Below are 17,016 nucleotides of genomic sequence, written 5' to 3' on the forward strand. Positions count from 1 at the left end.
ATCTTAAGCATTCCTTGTTAGATTCATTCCTGTGTACGTTTAAATTTTGGTGGCCATTATGAATGGTTCCCTTCATTATATTTTCAAAATTAATTATTACTGGTGTATAGGAAAACAAATGACTTTTCTGTTCTCGCATTTGGCCTTCTCAGTGAACTCTCTTCTTAGATCTGGTAGTTTTTTGGTTTCTTTGCTTGTTGTTCTGGATACTTAATTACATTGTCCAGAAGTTATGACAGATTTATATTTTATTTTCAAATATTTTTATCATTTGTTTTTCTCCTCTCTTTGCTTGGATAAAGCTCCACTATGATGTTGAATAGTAGTGGTGGTGGAAGACAACACTATCTTGTTTCTGATTTTATTGGAAATATTTGTAATGTTCTAGTCTTGGTTTTAATATATCCTGCAGAGTTCAAGTAGATATATTTCTGTGTGTTTAAGTGATGTTGGATTATAGTTTTCTTTTTGTCCTCTGTTGAAGTTTTTGATTAGGGTCGAGCTAGATTCATAGCATGAGTTGTTATTTAAGCCATCTTGGCCTGCTCCAAATTTGCAAAGATTTCCCCTTGTTTTTAGCTTTTATGTTTAGGTCTATAATCTATTTTGCATTATTTTTTATGTATGGTGTGAGGTTAAGAGCTGAATGCATGTCTGATTTTCCTCTATTTGTTATTAAATATTCCACCATTTGTTATTAAAAAGCTGTCCTTTCCCCGCTGAATTTCAGCTTCAAGTGAAAATCAGTTTACTGTGTGTTTGTTGATTTACATCTGAACTCTCTCTACTGGTTCATGGATCGTTGTGGCTCTCCGTTTACCTATACCTCACTCATGATTTCTGTAGTCTGTAGAGAAAACAAAGTTTTTTTCCTGTAGAGAAAACAAAGTTTTCTCCATGGCACTACCCTACACCACAGTCACAGTAATTCAACTGTGTTCTCATTTGGCAATAATGTCATGCAAGTGAATTTGCTGATGACTAGCAAAATTACAAAATGAAACCAAGGCTACTTAATCAAGAGTCCCAACAACAAAGAAACCCTAGGAAGGAAGGTCAAGGCAGGAGGTTGCAGCTGGCCAGATATGATACCATTTGCCCAGTTTTCATTTAGGAATTTGCTACAACAAATAAAATAAGGATCTCCTCTTAGTTACTAGAAAAGAAAACAACAGGTATTACCTATCACCATTCTTTGATCATGAAATTAAAATATTTACTGAATGTATGATAAAAAGAAAAAATGTCTTTAAAAAGAATATTAATCATTCTTATATGTTCACAGTAGAAACTCTATGTCTGAATTTAAAACACTACTCAGTATTTGTCTAAGAAACACATTTAGACAATATGGCTTTTGACATATTAAAGTTCCATGGGGAAAACTAAGACATTTTAAATTTTGCTTTAATATCAAACTAACAGCAACTTAAAAATTCAGTAAGAGCATGGTGGGTCTGATTCAAGATGTGCTTCCAAAATTCAGTCACCTAGTTTCCTTTCAGGAGAAACTGTTCATCATCACAGATCTTTTCTAACTTAACTTTTGGAGAAGAAAATGGAAGATCATACTCATAGCACAACAGTTATATAAGATATATCCTCCCCTGTATTTCACTTTTAAACTAGCAGTTATTGTTTGCTAATTTCTTCTTTTATGAAATAACTAATAGTTATTTTTCTTGAAATTTTTTCCAGTGAAATATTATAACAATCATTTGTTCACCTTTACTTCTGTCCAGTTTTTAGTTCGATTTCTAGTTAGCACCATATTTCTATGTGGGAGCTTTAAAAATTATTTTTAAAATGTTATGTTCATGTATGCACATGTATGCATCATTTCAAAACATCTGTTGGGTAGAAGTAGTTTGCTAGAGGTCAATTAGCAGAATATTATATTGGCTTCAGAATTTCGTGGATTTTTAAAATGTAATTGTCAATATTTACATTTCTCTGCATAATTTAGGTTTCATGAGCCCTGAATATGGGGTTTTACCACCTCATGGTTACAGAGTAGTTTTAAGACCTTAGCTTCATAGTTAAAAACCTTTAAACATTTCTAAATTTTAATCTGCCAAAATTTTAAGTGTTATGTATTTGTTTTAACACATTACTTTCTAATATATATCAAAATGCTGGCAGTGCCCATCTGGCTATCTTTCATAGTCGGTAGTCCTACGAGTCAACAGAGCATCTTGTCAGCAATATCTACTAGAGAGAAACCATAATGATAGTTTCAGTTCATTTTATTATCTTTCTTTGGTAATATCTGAGGCTTATTTAGAATCATGGGGAAATGTTTCCAATGGTTTATATGTTGAATAAAGTCTCATGTATGCCAAAGCATGCTTAGGAAAGAAAAGCTACCTACCTCAAAATCTTGTGGTCACTTATTACATAGCAGGACTCAAGTTGAAACATACATATGTTATTTTTCTTGATATTTCTGAAAAATATGTGTCTAATGTTTAAAGCACATGTTTTTATTTTATCTTGGCTTGATGAAATGTGAACTAAGAATTTGAAATGTATTGCTTCATATAGTGAACTTGTAATAAGTTTTTTAGCTATAATACTGATGAGTTGATTATTTAGAGTCCTTGAAAGAATGGAATATTTTGGCGTATTGAAATCTTTGATGTATTTTCTTTTAGTAAGTGTTGGATATTAAAGGTCTTTCTCAGGTTAGTTTGCTTGTCTTTGTAGTTTTGGGATAATGAGCAAATCTGAACCTTTCTTTGATAGATAAAATTCTTAAAATTCCTAATTAGAGTTACTGATCTATATTATTTCATAGCCATATATGTTACATGGTATTTGGTTGGATATTATTGACCCTAAGAAAATTAAAGGTAATTTCAAAGTTCCAGATATTTTTGTTTATTATTTGTGTAAAAAAAATATAAAACCAAATTCAAATGGTATATTATTGTTGTAGAAAAATTTTGAGAAAGTCCATATAAGAAGAAGAAAATAAAAACATGTGTAATTCTTACTGTCTTGAGTTAATGATTATAATAAACATTTTGGGCTAAGTCCTTATTGACTGCGCATCCTTTGTTCTCTTTCTCCCTTCAACAAAAATTCTTCAGTTCTGTGTATACTTTAAAGGATTCAACTTGTGGCTGATGTTGGCATCCTTTTTTGTTCTTAGGTTGGAAGTTGTTTAATGGGTCAAATTTTTTCTGCCATGCTAATATACATCAGGACCAGTTCCTGGTTAGCAGGCCTGAATTTTTACTAGTGATGTAATGCCTATAGAACCTTAATGGATTTTCTGTCAATTTTGCTTCAAGAGTACTTTCTGGGATAGAAGTCAAGGGTCAGTTCATTTTCTATTTCTCTATTTATTCTTGGGGGCTGATTCTTAAGAGTTGCAGTTGGGTCTGAAAATTAACTGCTGGTTTGTAAATTAACTAGTAATTATTTATAAAGTAAAAATGCTGAATTTTCTCCCCATCTGTATATCTGTAAAGAATGAAGCTAGTTGAAATTGCTGAGAAAGTAAGTGCAATTTCTCCTCTTTATCTTGCTGAGTTAAAAAGAGATTAATGCTTTTTAACATTAATTATGTTTTTAGATCTGAATTTTTTGGGGGGGAGCCATGCTGCATGGCATGTGGGATCTTAGTTCCCTAACCAGGGACCAAACCCCATGCACCCTGTATTGGAAGCACGGAGTCTTAACCACTGGACCGCCAGGGAATTCCCTAGATCTGAATTTTTAGATCTAGATTATTATTCAGTATTTTAAAAATAACATGAATAACATGAAAATAATCATTGTAATACACCACATTAACAGAATGAAGGAGAAAAAACAAGTTTATTTTAATGATACAGAAAAAGCATTTGACAGAATTCAACACCCTTTCAGGATAAAACACTCAACAAACTAGGAATAAAAGGAAACTACCTCAGCATTTTAAAGGCCAAATATGAAAAATTCACAGCTTACATTGTACTCAGTGGTGAAAGACTGAAAGCTTTTCCTCTAAGTTCAGGAACAAAACAAGGATGCCCACTGTCACCACTTCTATTCAACATAGTATTGGAAATTTTAGCCACAGCAATTGGGTAAGAAAAAGAAAGCAAAGGCAGCCAAGTTGGAAAAGAAGTAAAATTATCTTCATTCACAGACAACATGCTTTTATATTTAGAAAACCCTAAAGAGTCCACAAAAAACTTTTAGAACTAATAAACAAATTCAGCAAAGTTGCAGGATACAAAATTAACACATAAAAATTAGTTGTGTTCCTATATGGTAATAGTCATCAACCCTAAAAGGAAGTTATGAAAATAATCTCATTTATGGTAACATCAAAAAGAATAAAATACCTAGGAATACTTACCCAAGGAAGCAAAAGATTTGTACCTTGAAAACTAGAATGTTGCTGAAAGAAATTAAGACACAAATAAATGGAAAGATGTCCCATGTTCATTGATTGGAAGACTTAATATTATTAGGATATCAATATTCCCAAAATTATCTACATATTCAGTGCAGTTCCTATCAAAATCCCAGGGATGTTTTTTGCAAAAATAGAAAAATCTATCTTAAAATCATATGGAATCTTACTGGACTCTGAATGGCCAAAACAATCTTGAAAAAGAAGAACAAAGAAGTCTTATACTTTCTGATTTCAAAACTTACTACAAAGCTACAGTAATCAAAATGTGTGGTACCAACGTAAAGACAGATATATAGAGAGACATATACACACAATAGAGAGCCTTAAAAGAAAACCCTCACTTATATGGCCAAATTATTTTCAACAAGGGTGCAAGACAATTCAGTGGGGGTAGAATTTCCCCAAATGGTGTTTGGAAACTGGATACTCACATGCAAGAGAATGAATTTTTAGACCCCTACCTCATATGATATATATAATAAGTGAAAAAATGAATCAGAGACCTAAATGTAAGAGCTAAAACCATAAAGCTCATAGAAGAAAACTTAGGATAAAAACTTCATGACACTGGATTTGTCAAAGGATTCTTGGATATAACATCAAAAGGTGAGCAACAAAAGAAATAATTTAGACTATGTCAAAATTTAAAACTTCATGCATCAAATGATACTGTCAACCAGTGAGAAGGCAACCCACAGAATGGGAGAAAATATTTTTAATCATATATCTGATACAGACTCTCCGGAATATATAAAGAACTCATATAACCCAAAAACTAAAAACAGCCCAATTAAAAATGGGTAAAGACTTAAATAGACATTTCTCTTGTTTTATACATAGACATTTCTCTTGTTTTATACTTCAGTAGTGAGTAATATTAGGGCCACTTATGATTGGATGGTAAGTTACGCCAGGGAAAGGGATATCCTATATCTACTTATTCCCCAGGTAGTAACTAATGGGTAAATAGTTGTTTTCCAAAATATATCAAGTGAACCACATCATTAGAAATTTGTTGAAATTTCTGTCTTGTGTATGGTGTCATATCTGGATATCTCTTTTTTTTTTTTTTTTTTGGCCACAAAACATGGCATGCGGGATCTTAGTTCCCTGACCAGGGAACAAGCCTTTGCCCCGCTGCAGTGGCAGCATGGAGTCTTAACCACTGGGCTGCCAGGGAAGTCCTAGTATCATATCTGAAATAAAAATATCTTGGGTTGACTAAATAGCAGAATTGATATAACAGAAGAAAGAGTCAAAAGTTTGAAGACAGATCACTAGAAATTAGTCAATTCTTAGAATAGAGATTAAAAAGAAAAGTGATGAACAAAGCCTCAGGTCTTGTTGGATGATACCAAAACATTATGTCCACGTAACATATATATTTTAGGGCAGAAAAAATACTTGAAGACATTATTGCTGAAAACTTCCCAACTGATGAATGACTTAAATTTATAGATGAAAGAAACTCAATGATCCCCAATCAGGATAAACTGAATGACTAAGTACTGAAAGAAAATAATTGTTAACCTAGAATCCAGTGAATCCAGTGAAAGAATGAAGATGAATAGAGACATTCTCAGGCAGAAAAAAATAGTAGAGTACTTCTAGCCGATCTGCTTTAATGAAAGGCTAATGGAAGTTCTCCAGGCTGAAGGGAAATATGTGATGGATTTTGAGGGAGACCAATAGAAATGGTAAATATCTGGTAAGCATAAAGGACTAATTTTATCCTCCCAAGTGTCCCATTGTCTGAGAGGTTTTCGATGGATGTAGATATAAAATGTATGATGGCTATAACATAAAGAGTAGTGGGGAGGTCAGATTGAAAGGGCCTATATGGTTGAAAGGTTTCTACATTTTATTTGACCTTGTGAAATATTAACTCTAAGTAAACTGGAAGGTTTGACATATCTTGACTTACCTGTGTATATGTATCTGTCAACTGTGTTTGTGCATCTATGTAATTATCTGGTAATCTCTAGAAGAAGAACCAATAAAAATTATACAAAAAGATATAGCCGAATAGTCAATATAAAAATTAAAATAAAAAAGAAAAGTTAAATTATTAAATACTAAAAAATTTCCAAATAATGAGGGTAACAGCAATCAGAACAACAAAACACAGGGAATAAACAGAAAACTGATAATAAAATGGTAGACCTGAATATAACTACATCAATAATTATATTAAATGTAAGTGATCTAAAGTCACCAACTAAGAGAGACTGTCATATTTGATGAAAATATCAAGATGCAACTGTACATTATCTAGGAAAGCCCCACTTTTAATATAAAGGCATAGATAGATTAAAAATATAAGGATAAAAAATATATGCTGTGCAAACACTAACCAAAACATAAAACAGCAACTCCCACCCCTACCCTAGCACTTCCCATTTCTCCTGCAGTTCTTTATCTTTCTCCATAGTACCCTTGTTACCACCTCACATACTATATTTGTTTTTTGCCCCTCACCCTCATTAAAAGGTGAGCTCCGATGGGTAAAGACTATATTGTTCACGGTTGTATCCCCAAGGCCTAGAATAGTCCCTGGCATGTAGTATCCTCTCGGCAAATATCTGTTGAATGAATTTGACTACAGGTTTTTTTTTCTCCCTTGTGTATTAACATGTTTTTGAATAGCATTCTGTAGAATAAAGTTGGGGAAGCCTTGGAGTAGGATATCATAGGATAGGATCTCTGACTTTAGGTAATTACTGAATGACTGAAGGAAGGGGACCTAGAGAACATTTAATCCCTCTCTCCTCATTTTACAGATAAGAAAATTGTAAAAGTCATATAAAGATACTTTAGTTGCACTATTTCGTGAACCTTCTTTAATACTCAGAAGGTTTCACAGAATACTCAAATAATTTCACAGGTAAAGAAATAGAAAATGAAAAGACTAGTTTGTATTAGAGTGTTCTAAAGCTGTCATGTAGAAAGGTCTTCTGAGATATTGTTAACTGGGATTATTGTTGTTTAAAATGTCACATAGTATTTATAAAACATTTCTGTAAATTTATAAAAATAATGCCTTCTACCTTTTTAAGGTAGTTTCTTAGGTTTCTTAGATAATTCATAAAGATCCCTTTTTTTAAAATGGTATTTTAGACTTTATATATATATTTACTTAGGTTTTGATGTGGACTATTTATAAAGTCTTTATTGAATTTGTTACAATATTGCTGCTGCTTTATGTTTTGTTTTTTTGGCCCCGAGGCATGTGGGATCTTAGCTCCCTGACCAGGGATTGAACCTGCACCCCCTGCGTTGGAAGGTGAAGTCTTAACTATTGGACTGCCAGGGAAGTCCCAAGATCCCTTTTCCAAAAAATTATCCTGTAGTTAAAACTTTATTTTGTGGCTACCAAAGTCCGTACTATTAAAAGACATAAAGATATATTCTGGGAATGAGAGTGAAGGAAATGGAAATACAGGTAGACATAAAGCTGAAATAAATAGAAATAAAAGGTAACACATAGGAAATTCTAAATGAAAAACGTAGATTAAAAAATTCTAGAGGAAATTAGGATTGGACGTCATAGTGGGCTAGGTGTTAGGAGATGGCTCTAGCAAGGGAGAATGATTAGAATTTGATGATACACTAGATAGAAGGGTAGAACTTAGAAAAGTAAAAAGAAGTGGGTTGGGGGCATGATATGAGCACCAGCATAGAGGAGCCAGAGAATGTGCAAGGAGTAGATCAGTTTACTTTTATAATAACATTGGTGTAGAACAATAATGGTTGATGAGCTTAAAAGGGATGTTAATGCAATTAAGTCATTTGAATAGTAAATGAAATAGTTTGGACTCTTAGGCAGTCAGGGGCTTTTGAGTTTTGAGATCTTTGAGGGGGAGCTGACGTGCAAAGTGGTAGTTTGAGCATATTAAACTGTCGGTGATGTACGTTATGGACAGAAGGAGGAGATTGTTGGAAAAGTCCTCTGTAGGTGATACTGATCTATACTAGGATAGTAACAGGAGAAAGGGATTAATGTGAGTGTGCTAAGAATTCACAACAGGACCTGGTTACTGTGTAGATGTGAGGAGAGACCAAGATAATTTCATGGTTTCTGGTATCTGGGAAAATTGGTGGAAATAGGAAATTCTAGCATGAATGCCATTTTATCAGGACAAATAGGTTTGGTTTTAGACATAGCAAGTTTTGGATGAGAAAGACATCTAATAATGTTCAGTTAGAGAAGTGGAACTAGGGCCTAGAGTTAGGGCTAGAGTTTGGGGAGTTGATCCCTGTAGAGGTAGGAGTTAACATGTTGAGGGTGAATGAAATCTCAGGCATTTCAGAGATTGTAGAACAGTGTAGCCTGAAAAGATGTTGGTGCACAGAACTTTAGTGGGGAAAGGAAGAGGACCTGGTGAAGGGAACTTTGAAAAAAATGGTTGGAGAAGTAGGGGAATCTATAAAAAGAAAGCCGAAGGAGAAAGCATTATTGTAGTTTGTTTAAAATAACATTCAGGGCTTCCCTGGTGGCGCAGTGGTTGAGAGTCCGCCTGCCCATGCAGGGGACGCGGGTTCGTGCCCCGGATCGGGAAGATCCCACATGCCGCGGAGCGGCTGGGCCTGCGCGTCCGGAGCCTGCGCGTCCGGAGCCTGCGCGTCCGGAGCCTGCGCGTCCGGAGCCTGTGCCCCGCAACGGGAGAGGCCACAACAGTGAGAGGCCCGCATACCGCAAAAAAAAAAAAAAAAAAAAAATAACATTCATTCTCCACCCCCACCCCCATTGCAAAAGCATTGCATCTTTAATGTAAGAACTTGGAAAATAAAGAAGAGTACAAATATTTAAAAAGTGTTTACAACACCATTAGCCAGAGAAAACTATTGTAAATATTATGTCTTTAAATTACTGTTTCTTCCTTAATATGTCTATGTGTATTTATATTGATTCCCAAGAGATTGTTTGTTCTTTGCTGCAGGTAGTTGGAATAAATAAGGTGACTCAAAAAGAGTTGTTTGTTAACTCTATAGCTTATTTGTTTCTGTAGCTTATCTTCTAAATATTTAATGTATATAGAATTTATGTTTTTTTTCAAATGACTAATTTTTAAAAAATTTCAGCCCTAATATTCCACTTTTATTCTTCAGATGATTGCAAAAGGGAAAAATGCATCTGATCTGTTTCCTGCTGTTGTGAAGAATGTGGCCAGTAAAAATATTGAGGTACTGTTTTGATTCATAATTTTCATGATTCCTTTTGTTGTGAAAGAATCATATACTTTTTAGTTACTTTGAAACACAACATATGATAAGATACTTGTGACGCTAGATTTTCGATACAGTTACAATGTCCATAATCTTAAATAGGTGATATAGAATACAAAGTAGACAATCTTAGCTTTGGAATTTTGGTGGAGAATATGAAAAGTAAAATTGAGATTAATTCACCTGGGTGAAGGGTGGTAACTTGTTGAATATTCTTAGAAGCCAATTTAGTTGAAATTCTGCTCTAGGGACTTAATTTTAAGATATCATTATGTCCAGTGAAACAGACCTAAATTCCTGCAGTATCAGGGCAGGGATTGAACCCAGGTGTTGTAACTCCAAATCTAGTGCGCTTCCTGGAGCATCTTAGTTCTGATAGACCTTGCCTCAGTATAGTAGGATGTGAGCAGAAGGCAGGATGTAGTGGGAACCTTCAATTACTGGTCCCTGTATAGGCTTGTACATGGAATTTGAAACAGAGGAATTCACAGAACTTTGAGGCCACCGTAATTAATGTTAGGTCAAATGGACTAATGACTTCTAATAGAGTGCAGAAGAAAAATAGGAGCCAGTGTAGAAACCATTGAGAAAGATGAGTAGTATGAAAAGTTCAATGAAGAGAATTAGAGATTAATGTGAGCAAATGCCTTGTATTTCAAAAGAACAGAAGGTTGTAATGAAGATTGAATGGCCACATCTGTCATGAGTGTCAACTTCAACTGATGTTGGTAGTGATTGTCTGGGGGTATGTTGGGAGTGTTTGTTTTTGAGGAGGGTGTGTTTACTAGGAAGTAGTAGGAGCTAGTGATATCTGCACGAGAATGAAAATGCCAGCACACATGTTTCCTATTTGCCCATACTAGCAACTGTGAGCATCAAGAAATCAGCCTAGTCCTCTTTTTCAGTCTGGTAAATTTGGGAGAAGCAGCAGTCTCCATTGACGAATATTTTCAAGGACCTGGTGACATCAGGGCAGGATGTTTTAGGTGGAGGGAAATGGAGTATAAGTAGTAGAAATTAAAGATAAAGGGAAGTTTTTTCACTTATAATCTAGTATTATTAATATTACTCTTGAAGCTGTACCTCTGTTTATTCTGTAGGTGCTTGCTCTAGGGGCTACAATGTATATATCTAACTTACTACAGTCTACCACTAGTATTTACATATACATTTTTAAGTTATCACAGTCTAGTTTCAAATAATTATACCCCTTCATATATTCTTACATCAGTAAATTTCTATTTGCTCCCTCCAGTCTGTTCCCATTTTATGCATTTTACTTCTAAATATGCTAAAGCACCCTAAATACATGGTTATAATTTTTACTTTAAAGAATCAGTCATCTTTTTAAAAGATTATCAAAGCATAAATAACATGTTATAAACTTCTCGCTTTTAAAGTGTACAGTTCAGTGATGTGTAGTGTATTCACAGAATTGTGCAATCATCACCACCATCTAATTCCACAACATTTTTATCACCTCAACAAGGAACGTTATATTCATTAGCAGTTACTCCACAACACCCCCTCGCCCTAGGCAACCATTAATTTACCTTTTGTCTCCATGGATTTGCCTACTCTGGGCATTGCATATAAATTGAGTTATACAGTATGTGCTTTTGTGTCTGACTTCTTTCACATAGCATAATGTTTTCAAGGTTCATCCATGTCATAGTATGCATCATTACTCTATTGCTCCTTTTTTGCTGAATAATATTCTATTGTATGGGTATACTGCATTTTTATTCATCAGTTGATGGACATTTGGGTTGTTTCCACTTTTTGGCTCTTGTCAGTAATGTTGCTGTAAACATTCTGTACAAGTTTTTGTGTGCACGTATGTGTTCACTTCTTTTGCATATATACCTTGGAGTGATATTGCTAAGTCATAAAATAACTTTGTGTTTAACATTTTGAGGACCTTCAGAACTGTTTTCCACAGCAGCTGTAACCATTTTATGTTTCCATCAGCAATGTATGTGAGTTCTGGTTTCTCCACATCCTCACCAACACTTATTTTCCTTTTAGTAAAAAAAAAATTATTGTCTGTCTTTTAGATTGTATACTGTAGTGGGTGTGAAGTGGTATCTCATTGAAATTTTGATTTACATTTCCTTAATAGAAAATTGTTGAGAATCTATTGGCCAGTTGTATATCTTCTTTAGAAAAATATCTATTCAGATCCTTTTCCCATTTTATAATTGGGTTGTTGGTCTTTTTATTGTGTATTTTTAACAGTTTTTTATGAATTCTGAATACTAGACCCTTATCTGATGTATGATTTGCAAATATTTTTCTCCTGTTTTGTGGGTTATCCCTTTATTTTCTTGATAATGCCCTTTGGAGCACAGAAGTTTTTAATTTTGATGACAACTATTGAGATATATATATATATATATATATATTTGCTGATGCTTTAGATGTCATATCTAAGAAACTGATGCTTAATTCAAGGTCACAAAGATTTACACTTGTCTTTTTTTTCGAAGAGTTTTATAGTTTTAGCTTTTATATTTAGGACTGTGATCTGTTTGGGGTTAATTTTTGTGTATGGTGTCTTCATGCAACTACTGATCTGCCTTCTGTCAGTATAGTTTTGTTGTTTCTAGAATTTTTTATAAATCAAATCATACAGTATAGAAGCTGTTGTGTTTGACTTCTTTTACTTAGGCTACTGAGTTTCATCTCTGCTGTTTCATGTATTCATGTTTTGTTCCTTTTTTTGCTATAATATGGATATTTCACAGTTTTTTAATTTACCAGTTGAAATACACTTGGATCAAATAAAATGCTATTTATGGGCATGTATTTTAATTTTTCTTGGGTAAGTACCTAGGCTTAGTTGTGTTGCATTGTCTGGGAAGAATATGTTTAATTTTTAGAAAATAGTACCATGTAGTTTTCCAAAGTGGCTGTGCCCTTTGCATTCCCACCAGGAATGTGTGGAGTTCCAGTCAGTTCATATCCCTTTCAACACTTGATCTTGTTAGAGTCTGACTTCAGCCATTTTGGTGGATGCGTAATGGTGTTTCATTGTGCCTTTAATTGCATTTTCCTGATACTTAGTGGTGTTGAGCATCTTTTCATGATCTTTTTGATCAGTCATAAATCTTCTCTAAAATATCTGTTCAGATCTTTAACCTATTTTTAATTTTTTTGTCTAGAGTATAAAAATTCTTTATATATTCTGATACAAGCCTTTTGTCAGATTGATGGTTATTTACTATTATTTATTTTTTCCTAGTCTGTAGCTTGCCTTTTTGTTTTATTAATGTCTTTCAAAGAATAAACGTTTGATTTGATAAAGTACATTTTATCAGTTTTCTTAGTTATACTTGAGGCTTTTTTGTGACCTGCTTGATAAATCTTTGCCTAACCTAATGTTATGAAGATTTCTCCCAGTTTGTTCTAAAAGTTTAAAAAGTTTTAGCTATTAAATTTTGCACTATGATCTATGTCAGGGGAGAATCCCAAGACTACCCACAGGTTCCCTCATTCTTTGGGCTAATCCACAGGATCTCAGGTTATAGATAGATTCATAGCTATGACTTAATAACTGAAAGATGCACAACAAAAATTAGGTACTGAAAGAGGTGCATGAAGTGAAGTCCAGAGAAAACCAGATGCAAGCTTCTAAGAAGCCTCCCCAGTGATTTTCCCTGTGACATTCGATTCCTCCAGCATCACCTCTGACAAAATGTGTGAAGTGTTGTCTACTAGGAAAGTTCTTAAGGGACTCAGTGCCCAAGTCTTTATTGGGGGCTGCTCGTGTACCCATTAACTGCCTAGCACATTCCAGAATTGGAATGTTAAACCATATTGTTTTATGTAAACATAGAACCATATGGTTTTATGTAAACATAAAACCATATCCAGCATAAACCATATTGTTTTTTTTTTTTTAGTTTTTTATTTTATTTTATTATTTATTTATTTATTTATTTATGGCTGTGTTGGGTCTTCGTTTCTGTGCGAGGGCTTTCTCCAGTTGTGGCAAGCGGGGACCACTCTTCATCGTGGTGCGCGGGCCTCTCACTATTGCGGCCTCTCTTGTTGCGGAGCACAGGCTCCAGATGCGCAGACTCAGTAGTTGTGGCTCACGGGCCTAGTTGCTCCGCAGCATGTGGGATCTTCCCAGACCAGGGCTCGAACCTCTGTCCCCTGTATTGGCAGGCAGATTCTCAACCACTGCGCCACCAGGGAAGCCCAACCATATTGTTTTTATGTAAACCATCCTTATCAGTTAGGGAACGGTGGCAATACCTCTGAAGTTCAAGTTCCCAGACAACAGTCAAGGCCAACTTTATAAGTAGGCTTTCTAAGGATAGCAATCTCTGGCCTACTGTGTTAAATCTTTACTACAGAATACATTTCAAATCAGATTTTAAAAAATTAAAGTATAATTGACTTATAATATAAAATTATTTTCAGTTGTACAGCATCACGATTCGATATTTTTATACATTACAAAATGATCTCAACAATAAAGTCTAAATACCATCTGTTGCCATACAAAGTTATTACAGTATTATTGACTATATTCCCTATGCTGTACGTTACATGACTTATTTATTTTATAACTGAAGTTTGTACCTCTTAATCTCCCTCACCTATTTCACTCATGCCCCTGCCCCTTTCCCCTCTGGCGACCACCAGTTTGTTCTCTGTATCTGTGAGTCTCTTTCTGTTCTGTTTGTCCATTTGTTTTGTATTTAGATTCCTTATATATAAGTGAAATCATATGGTATTTATCTTTCTTTGTCTGACTTATTTCATTTAGCACAATACCTTCTGGATCCATACATGCTATTGCAGATGTCGAGATTTCATTCTTTTTTATGGCTAATATTCCATTGTGTGTGTGTGTGTGTGTGTGTGTGTGTGTGTACACACCACATCTTCTTTATTCATTCATCTATCGATGGATACTTAGGTTGCTTCCATATCTTAGCTATTGTACATATGCTGCAATGAATATAGGGATCATGTATTAATATCTTTTTGAATTAGTGTTTTTGTTTTCTTCGAATGTATACCTAAGAGTGGGATTGCTGGATTGTATGGTAGTTCTATTTTTAATTTTCTGAGGAACCTACATTCTGTTTTCCACTGTGGCTGCACCAACTTACAATCCCACCAACAGAGCACAAAGGTTCCCTTTTCTCCACATCCTCACCAATACTTGTTACTTGCTGTCTTCTTTTTTTTTTAAGTTTATTTATTTATTTATTTATGGTTGTGTTGGGTCTTTGTTGCTGGGCACTGGCTTTCTCTAGTTCTGGTGAGTGGGGGCTAATCTTCATTGCAGTGCACGGGCTTCTCATTGCGGTCGCTTCTCTTGTTGTGGAGCACAGGCTCTAGGCACACTAGGCTCTAGGCTCAGTAGTTATGGCTCGTGGGCTCTAGAGCGCAGGCTCAGTAGTTGTGGTCCATGGGCTTAGTTGCTCCGTGGCATGTGGTATCTCCCCAGACCAGGGCTCGAACCCGTGTCCCCTGTGTTGGCAGGCAATTCTTAACCACTGTGCCACCAGGGAACTCCCTGTCTTTTTTTTTTTTTTTTTTTTTTTTGCGGTACACGGGCCTCCCAATGCCATGGCCTCTCCCGTTGCGGAGCACAGGCTCCGGACGCGCAGGCTCAGTGGCCGTGGCTCACGGGCCCAGCCGCTCCGCAGCATGTGGGATCTTCCCGGACCGGGGCGCGAACCCGTGTCCCCTGCACCGGCAGGCGGACTCTCAATCACTGCGCCACCAGGGAAGCCCTCTCTTTCTTTTTGATAATAGTCATTCTGACATGTGAGGTAATAATTCATTGTGATTTTAATTTGCATTTCCCTGATGATTAGTGATGTTGAGCATCTTTTCATGTGCCTGTTGGCCATCTGTAGGTCTTTGAAAAATGTCTATTCAGGTCCTCTGCCCATTTTTTATTTGGATTGTTTGTATTTTTTTGATGTTAAGTTCTGTGAGTTCTTTATATGTTTTTGATATTACCCCCTTATCAGTTATATCATTTGCAAATATCTTCTCCCATTCAGTAGGTGGCTTTTTTGTTTTGTTGATAGTTTCCTTTGCTGTACAAAAGCTTTTTAGTTTGATGTAGTCCCATTTGTTTATTTTTGCTTTTGTTTCCCTTGCCTGAGGAGACTTGTCCAAAAAATATTGCTAAGATCCATGTCAAAGAGCAATACTTATACTTTCTTCTAGGAGTTTTATGGTTTCAGGTCTTAAATGTAAGCCTTTACTCCATTGTGAGTTTCTTTTTGTATATGGTGTGAGAAAGTAGTTCAATTTAATTCTTTTGATTGTAACTGTCCATTTTCTGAACACCATTTATTGAAGAGGCTGTCTTTTCCCCATTGTGTATTCTTGCCTCCTTTGTCATAGATTAATTGACCATATAATGGTGAGTTTACTTCTGGGCTCTTTATTGTGTTCCATTGATTTAGGTGTCTGTTTTTGTGCCAGTACTATACTGTTTTGGTGACTGTAGCCTTGTAGTATAGTTTGAAATCAGGGAGCGTGATACCTCCAGCTTTATACTTCCTCAAGATTGTTTTGGCTGGGTCAAATTAGATTTTGTGTGTGGTATGAGGTAAGATTTACAATTCATTTTTTCTCAGATATTCAGTTATTCTGTCACCATTTATAAAGAAGGCTATATCTTTTTCCAGTTGAATTACCTTGCCACTTTTGTGAAAAAATTTTGGCCATATAAGTGCAAGCATATTTCTGGACTCTGTTCTGTTCCATTGATCTATATGTGCGTCCTTGTGCCTATACTACACTGTCTTGTAGCCTTACAGTAAGTCTTGAAGTGAGGTAGTATAAGCACTCCAGTCTTGTTCTGTTTTCAGCCTTGTTTTGACTAATCTGGGTCTTTTGTCTTTCTGTTAAAGTGTTAAAATCAGCATGCCAATTTCTCCAAAAGCCTGTTAACTTTGATTTTGTTTACAGTGAGTTTGTAGATCAGTTGGAGGGAATTGCCACCTCCACCATATAAGTCTTCCAGTCCTTGAATATGGTCTTCTGTAATTTCCCTTTGTAGTGTTTTATAGGTTTTGGTGTACAAGTTTTGAACATTTTGCACATCAATTTAGTTTTGAGTAGTTTTTGAATGCTGTGTTTTTTAAAATATTTATTTATTTTTGGCTGCGTCTGGTCTTGGTTGCAGCACAAGGGCTCCTCATTGCAGCACGCCGGCTTCTCTCTAGTTGTGGTGCGCAGGCTCAGCAGTTGCGGCACATGGGCTTAGTTGCCCTGTGGCATGTGGAATCCCAGCTCCCCAACCAGGGATCGAACCCTCGTCCCCTGCATTGGAAGGCAGATTCTTAACCACTGGGACCACTAGGGAAGTCTCTTGAATGCTATTTTAAATAGAG

The 17,016-nt window shown here is 35.4% G+C and overlaps 1 protein-coding gene across 4 annotated transcripts in view; it reads left to right on the plus strand.

The window, feature by feature from the left end:
* AP3B1 (adaptor related protein complex 3 subunit beta 1) overlaps positions 1–17,016 on the plus strand; it is a 276,626-nt gene that overhangs the window by 41,680 nt on the left and 217,930 nt on the right. For all 4 annotated transcript variants that reach the window (XM_032626082.1, XM_032626081.1, XM_032626080.1 and 1 more), the window contains exon 3: positions 9,521–9,595. In XM_032626082.1, the coding sequence (XP_032481973.1) occupies positions 9,521–9,595 (75 nt within the window). The remainder of the gene's footprint in view (positions 1–9,520; positions 9,596–17,016) is intronic.

The sequence above is a fragment of the Phocoena sinus genome, chromosome 3 (assembly GCF_008692025.1).
Source record: "Phocoena sinus isolate mPhoSin1 chromosome 3, mPhoSin1.pri, whole genome shotgun sequence".
Taxonomy (NCBI): Eukaryota; Metazoa; Chordata; class Mammalia; order Artiodactyla; family Phocoenidae; genus Phocoena; species Phocoena sinus.